Source organism: Rhinopithecus bieti, unplaced genomic scaffold, assembly GCF_001698545.2.
Source record: "Rhinopithecus bieti isolate Rb0 unplaced genomic scaffold, ASM169854v2 scaffold_40472, whole genome shotgun sequence".
In the NCBI taxonomy this organism is placed as follows: domain Eukaryota; kingdom Metazoa; phylum Chordata; class Mammalia; order Primates; family Cercopithecidae; genus Rhinopithecus; species Rhinopithecus bieti.
Genome location: NW_016816581.1, coordinates 41,509 through 49,082, shown reverse-complemented (window position 1 = coordinate 49,082; position 7,574 = coordinate 41,509). Strand labels below are relative to the sequence as shown.

Here is a 7,574-nt window from a genome sequence, read left to right as displayed (position 1 = left end):
GAGCAGCACAAGGCGCATGCGTAGTCTCCAGAGGTTTTGATGTTTTCTGCCTGGCTTTCTTCTGGGCGTCCTGCCTGCGATGCTGCTGTGACCCTTCAATCTGGCTGTAGCCTTTGCCACCACCTCTGTATTTGGTTCCTGTTTTTTCTAAAATTACGTTGAAGCAAGAAGTTTTAGAAGATGGGTTTCACAGAGACTTTTTAAGAAAGGGGAAATTCGTTGAAAGCATTGAAGATTTATCTACCTGCAAACTCTTAACAACACTTAGGAGTACACTATTTCTAGAGCCATATGAGTTACCTTCCCAATAAGAGGGAAATATCACAGAGGCAAGGACGGTTTCAGACAATTTAAACAGAGGGTCTCTACTTATTTGCTTACAGAATCTGAAGGTTTCATTAACTCCAGATCTGACTCACAAGCTGTTTATCCTTTGCAAAGAATGGCACATAGTAAGGATGGAGCAAATTTATCATGAATGACAATGCACAATTACTGATCTTTTAGGACCAAGACTCCCAATTTGACATTAACATTGAAGAAAACATAGATGACAATATAATGATTTTGATAAACCAGTAGTTTGTCTGAATCCAGCATTTATGAGAACATTAAAGATAAGAATCAGCCGGGTTTGGTGGCTCACGTATATAATGTCAGCACTTTGGGAGGCTGAGGCATGCATATCACTTGAGGTCAGGAGTTTCAGACCAGCCTGGCCAACATGGTGAAATCCTGTTATCTCGACTGAAAATACAAAAATTAGCCAGGCATGGTGACACGGGCGTGTAATCCGAGCAACTCAGGAGACTGAGAATCACTAGTACCTGGGAGGCAGAAGTTGCAGTGAGCCCATGTCAGACATCTGTATTTCCAGCCTGGGGTATTGAGGGAATCACTGTCTCAAAAAACTAAAATAATAAATAAGTAATCTATGCTAGAAGTCAAAAAAAAAAAAAAAAAAAAAGAAAAGAATTTTTTCGGCTAAAATTATTTACATCAAAACAAACTTCTTCAAAGTTTTTCCAGTCTAAGTTTACATTTTATAATGCTACTTTGGAATGCATGCAAGGACCATTGAAAACAAGAGCTATCATTGAGTGTATATACCAGTAAGACAATTCAGTTCACTCTTATAATTAACATATTTTACACATTTACAAAATCAGTAATTTTAGTAACTGATGATCCAGACTATATTTTGTATTATTTGCTTTGCATAAAGTGTCTACAATACACAAATCCACAGAGATCTAAAGTACAAAAGGCGTTGTGAGTCGAATGGGTGGGGAAGGTGCAATGAATAGAGAGTAACGATAAAGGGTTTTGGGTTTCATTTTGGGGCATAAAAAATGTCCAGGAATCAGACAGTTATAGTTTTTCACAACCCTTGATTAAAGTAAAATTTAGGAAACAAATGTATAATGTCAATGTGGTTATCCCATTTCATACCAGATAATAATTTTGTTTCCTCAAGTTACAATGAGCTCAAAGATGCTCACACATTGTCCTACTGTTTCACATGAGAAGGTCTCGAGATTGGAGTATTTTTCAGACGAAAGAGCTCCCTAAGAAATCATAATGAAACCTGACTTTCATGGGGAACCAATACAAAAGAAAGGTGTCAAAAGGGAAGACAAAGAGGATGGGAAAAAGCTGTATATGAGGGAACCTTTTGAAACATCATAAAAGCTCACAACTGTGTTGTCATAATCCAGAAACACCCCAACCCGACCCAAAGGTCTTTGCACATAGTGAGTTAAGGGAGCAAAGATGTTGGAGAGGCTATAAAGGTTGTTTCTCTTTGAAGAAAATAGAAAAAATGCTTCCTCAAAAGCAGGAACATGATTTGTGTTTGCTGTCCCGGAATCTTTACAGACTCCCAGAATCCAGTTGGAGGAGTGGGTTACGTCCACTTCCCAGTAATGCTTGCCGGAGGAGAAGGCCTGAGCTCCCCATGCAGCAAAGTTCTCTGCTCTCTGGGACTCCCTGGGCGCACCATCATGGTCATTTCCAAATATCACATTTCTCACATCCTCAGAAAGGTTCATGTAGTGACTCGCCCTTTCCTTACTCAGAGGATCATCCACTGCAAAAAGAACAAAAATCAGATCAAGGAGTTATGTGGGGGTCAAATGTTATCTGCCCAGGTACTGGCTTTATTTGTACCTCCTGTAAGAGACAGAATGCAGGGAGAAAAAAGACTTTGGAGACTCTTATCTATGAAGATCAAGGGTGGTTATGATTTCCACAGCACAAAAGAATCCTTAAAATCACAGAGAAAAACAAATAAACAAATGTCATTAATTGTGTGAATCAATGATTTAATGTCTGGCTTTGCTTGATTTGTTTCAAGAGACATGTAACGTTATTTATTTAGTAGAAAATGCCACTTGGATTGCTTGTATTCAATATAATTAACAAATAGACTTCACTCTCGTATGATGCTCCATTCAATGGGATATAAACCGTGCCTGTTACTTTTTTTTTTTTTTTTTTTGAGACAGAGTCTCACTCTGCTGCCCATGCTGGAGTACAGCCTCCTGGGCTCAAGCGATTCTGCTGCCTCAGCCTCCCAAGTAGCTGGGATTAGAGGCATGTGCCACGATGCCCAGCTAACTTTTGTATTTTTGGTATAGATGGCCATGTTTGTCAGGCTGTTCTCCAACCGCTGACCTCAGGTGATCTGCCCACCTCAGCCTTGGTAGGATTACAGGCGTGAGCCACCGTGCCCGGTCTCACCTGCTCCATCTTTAAATGTCAAAATTTGATGGACATCCATATATGTGCAGTTGAGAAGTTTCTGAAAATAATGATCATGTTCTGCTTTTACATGACCTGATCAATCACTGCTTCATTTAGTCTAACTCTGGTTTTAGCCCTCTGTTGTCTAACGGCTGCCTTACATGTTTGGGCCATTTTCACAGAACCTTCAGCTTCCAGTTGTGAAATGTATCTTACAGCAGTAGAGTTGTTTCGTTTATGGAAGCTTTAGTTCATTGGTTGGTCAAAGATTTCTAATGTTTATGATAAATATTATTTCTATAATATATTGTAAGTTCGCTTTTATGTCAGAAGAAATAAAACTAAACTGGGAAATGGCTCAACCAAGCAACCCACTAAACAGAAGTTAAGGCTGTACTGCCAAGCAGTTGGCTCTTACCTCTGAAGTTGTTGAGCATATCTAGCACTCCAGTGATGGGCCAGGAAGTCAGTTCTGGGTTCACTGGCTGGGGCTTTTCCATTTGCAGCAACTCTGTCCTGCAAAGAACAACCTCAGTTACACTTTCAGGCCCAGGGATAATCACACAATCATACAAATGTTTCAGATTTTCATCCAAGATATTTCTTGAGAAATCTCCCTTTTATATTAAATTCAGTATACATTTTATTCAACCATATTGGGGATATAGCAATGTTACTTTTATCTAAATTTAACATGTTAGAGTGTAGTTTCTCCATTCTCTCATACATGACCCAAATTTAAAATTACTGAGTGTCATTTCTTCCCTCTGCCCCTCTGGCCTCTTCAAAGTATACAGATACCCTAAGATTCTTGCTGAGAGAAGAAAACTTAGCCAAAGCCTTTGGGACCTCAACCTGTAGATGTCACCAATGATGCAGTCAGGGTCTTACAGGGAATGCCCACTGACACTAAAGGTTTTGAACTTTTGTTCAAACCAAAGGAGTCAATTTCCAGCCTGTCAGCCCTGGTGCTGAGGTTCCTGAGGCTGCCATTCCCCTCTTAGATTCTGCCTATAACAGGGGAGTGCAGTGATGGAGCAGGGCCTGGCTATTGATGTCTCTGGGAACAAAACCTCCCTCCCTTTCCTGTCTTTAGGGCATTTCCCTCCCTCCTCTCTTTTTCACCTCTCCCCTCTCCAGAATAGGAGACTCCTTTGCGATAACTCAGAGTAATCTTCTTAAGATTTGCTGGGGCAGGGATGGAGAAGATGGGGTGAGTGGGTAGAAGAAAATCCAGAATGGCACACTGTTGTTAGGTACATTTTCATTCAGCCACATAAGAAGGACACTTCTGAGACAAAGAAGCTTAAGGTCTCAGGTTCTCCTTTGAAACCAAAGTGGAACATAGCCACAGATCAATGCTGAATACCTCAAAACATATAGTTGACCCTTAAACAACAAGGGTTTGAAATTTGGGGGCCCACTTCTAAGTGGATTTTTTTCAATGAAAGTTTCACCTAGCTTGCCTGCCTCTCCTGCCTCCTGCTCAACTTCCTCCATTTCTTTTCTTTCTGCCTCTGCCACTGCTGAGACACTATCTTCTCTTCCTCCTCCTCTTCAGCCTACTCAATGTGAAGACAATGAAGATGAAGACCCTTATGGTGACTAACCTCTTAATGAGCAATAAATATATTTTCTCTTCCTTCCAATTTTTGCAATTATATTTTTTTCTCCAGCTGACATTATTGTTAGGATATAGCATATAATACATATAACATGCAATATATGTTAATTGACTATTTATGGTATCGACAGGCTTCCAGTCAATAAGAGGTGATTCATAGTTTGGTTTTGGAAAAGGCAGAAGTTATACTTAGATTTTCAACTATGTGGAATTACAGGAAGGTGGTTAGTGAACCTAACCCCCACGTTTTTCAATGGTACATTGACTTTATCAATAAGGGAATGACTTTCTCAGAAATCAAAGTTCATTAGTGTAACTCACCATTCCAGTATGTTTTCCAAGTCCTGCAAAGAAAAACGTAAGTATGTAATCACGAGAATTCTGTCCTACTTTCCCTAGTATTCTTTGTTGTTTTTCTGGGTTAACAAGGTAGGTTTATTGATACACCTCTAAGGAACCATCCAAGGCTGTGTTAATAACAGAACCTCATCTGAACCATGGTGGGCTTCCTCAGTGGGCAATAGGAATGAGGAGCTGAGAATAAGACTGTGGAATGATGTACATGGCAATGTAGGTTGTCAGTGTCACTCATCCTCCAGGCTTAATCTCAAGAAGTGAGGATGTACTAGGGAACATAAATTGAGTTTTATTAACAAAGCTAATATTCTCCTGGCCTAGCATTTGATTGATTTTGGATAACATTTCTTTGCGGCTAGTACTCCTGATTATACTGAAGAAGATTTTGTCCTAAGTGATCTACCAAAATGGCAAAAATCTCCCAAAGATTACCAGAATATGCAAAAATAAGTGACTGGACAAATGTAATGACGGAGTCAAGGAGCATGTGTCACTTAGCTAAGAGTAGTTGCATTTGCAGGTAACATATGAATGTCCTGGCAGCATTGCCCAACAAAGGTTTCCTGACTCTGGATGATGGACCCTCCCTCCTCACCTGGAGCAGCTCCACATCAGGCATGTGGCACATCTCCCACAGCTCTCTGTACATGTCTTTCGTCTTTTTTATATGTTGGGTTATTCTTACTTCACTGTCTTGGAGTTGTCGAACAATCTCTTCTGCTTCTCTGTCTAGTGTCTCCAGATGGAGTTGCTCCTCCTCCAGGAGAAATTGGTGCATCTTCTGATATTGATACCTGATCATCCCTTTCCTGAAGGCTGCATAGTCCTGCAGAGACACTCAGTTAAAAGAATTGTATCTCCTCACTCTCCACAAAACACTTAACACTTCAAATTTTATTCTCCTAGGATATGCCAGCAGTAAACTCATAAGCTCTGTGTCTCATACTTGGAAAGATTCTTGAAAATTTGCTAGCCTCCTCTGCCCATCCGTTCTTCATGTTCCTCTTAGTCTCCCTTCCTGTATAAATCGATACCTCAAAAGGACTCAAGATCCCTTCTTGTGATGCTTCTTCGGGATTCTTACTTCATTAATTATTGTCTTTTTTACTTGGTTTTTCTTAATTTTCTCTTGTTCCTTTGCCTGATTCTTCTAAACATTTTGAATATTTCAGTGTACACTCTACTACTGAGTTTTTAAAGAAATTACTTCAAGTTTTTTTCCCCACTTATATCTCTATTTCTCTCCCCTCCTTCACAGCAAAATTTTAAACTACTCAATGTGAATACAATGCTTTGAACAAGTCAGTGCTATCCTACTCTCAGTGCCTTGGAAGTTTTATGCAAACCCTCAAGATTACATCAGGAATACCTATCATGCCCTATTTATTTCATATACATGTACATACTAGTATTTTTTGCACCAGCTCCTCTTGGCCTATATAATGTTAATTGCTGATAGATCATTTGAAACCACTCTTTGTTTTTTTCTGGGGAGAAGACACTGCTATTTTGTAACTGGTAAGCAGAATTCAGCTAAGAAGTCTAAGCTAGCATTGTGCCAATTTACATGAAAAAATATAAAACATTTTTATCCCTACCATTAATGAATGGATTTTGCTAATTTCCTGATTTAGATTGTTTTGCATTTCTTGAGTGCTCCTCCATAAAGGATCCATTTTCTTTAGAAGTTTCTCCTGCAAAGTAGACATGACCTTCAGTAGCAGATAAGACATTACTGGATATGTTATTCCCTTTTCATGAGAAAAGCCTGTTGTTGAGAGAACAGTAAATTTGAGTTCCCATGAACTGGTCAGGTTTTTTACAAGATAACCTAATTTGATTCTAATATTTGGAATATCAGAGGTAACAGAAACATATCATAGAGAGTTTGAGGAGATCCAACAGCTAATCAATTTTCGAAGAAATTGGCTTTCATATACCCTGGATCTGGAGAAGTCAAGCTTGCAGCAAAAGCAAACCATGTTCCCAGGACACATTTATATCCAGAGATTTATATTGAAAATTCAGATCCTCCCCATCTCCATTCTCTCCACCTTTATTATCCTAAGCTCTCATTTTGTCTCTCATTTAGGATCCTGTGGATTCCCAATTGCATTGGAGGTGTCACTTACCCTGCACTCCTCAGCAGCCCATCCTATTGGGCTGTGGCCATGAGCCTCATGCTCTGGTGACTCAGAGCAGGGCCCACAGAGGAGTCTCTGCTCGGCCTCACAGAAGAGCCCCTTTTCCTCTTCATGTAGCACACAGATCTGCTTCTCTGAGCTGTTGGTGTTGTGAGGTCTGCTCTGCCTTGCAAGAGAAGCCAACTTCTTGAGAGCAATATTGGTGTTGAAGTCTGTCCTCTGGGGGATTTTCCCGCACACAGGACAGCCTGTTGGAGCCTGGCCTTCCTCCCAGAGGAGACAAAGGCAGGGCCTGCAAAAGCTATGCCCACAGTCAATGGTGACTGGGTCTATTAAGTAGTTCCTGCAGATAGAGCAACAGAGCTCCCTCTGGAAGGCTTGCAGTGTGCCCGAATCCATGTTTCTGGAAATTTAAAACAGGAAATTTTAAGTGAAAAATGTATTTTTTGACCACATGGAGGGGGAAGGGGCTGTGGCTACTTCTTCTTGTCTGCTTCAGCTCTGTTCAATCTACCCATTAGCTTAAGCCCAGTACAGACCTAGATATGGTAAATATAGGCAAATTGGGTTTATACTATAACACAAGTGGAAAAATGAGACAAGCATCATTTTAGTTTAAAACAAGCAATGTTCTCAATTATGAATTATTTGGACAAGCTTAATATTGGGGTAGAGAGGGATAATTAGGATAACTTCATAGTTAC

General features: G+C 40.1%; 1 protein-coding gene across 1 annotated transcript; it reads right to left on the bottom strand.

The window, feature by feature from the left end:
* Nucleotides 1-1,595: 1,595 nt before the first annotated feature.
* On the bottom strand, nt 1,596-7,269 carry LOC108517190 (putative tripartite motif-containing protein 64B). Its single transcript, XM_017854975.1, has 6 exons — nt 6,859-7,269; nt 6,325-6,420; nt 5,412-5,552; nt 4,691-4,713; nt 3,164-3,261; nt 1,596-2,089 (listed from the first exon to the last, which is right to left on the bottom strand). The coding sequence occupies exons 1-6, from the start codon at nt 7,267-7,269 to the stop codon at nt 1,596-1,598; spliced, it is 1,263 nt and encodes a 420-aa protein (XP_017710464.1).
* Nucleotides 7,270-7,574: the final 305 nt, after the last annotated feature.

Coding starts and splice junctions, on each gene's coding strand:
- LOC108517190 (XM_017854975.1), bottom strand. CDS start 7,269: ATGGATTCGGGCACACTGCAAGCCTTCCAGAGGGAGCTCTGTTGCTCT. Junction 5,553..6,324: donor GCAAAATCCATTCATTAATG/GTAGGGATAAAA, acceptor GTGTCTCTGCAG/GACTATGCAGCCTTCAGGAA. Junction 4,714..5,411: donor GACAACTCCAAGACAGTGAA/GTAAGAATAACC, acceptor TTTTCTTTGCAG/GACTTGGAAAACATACTGGA.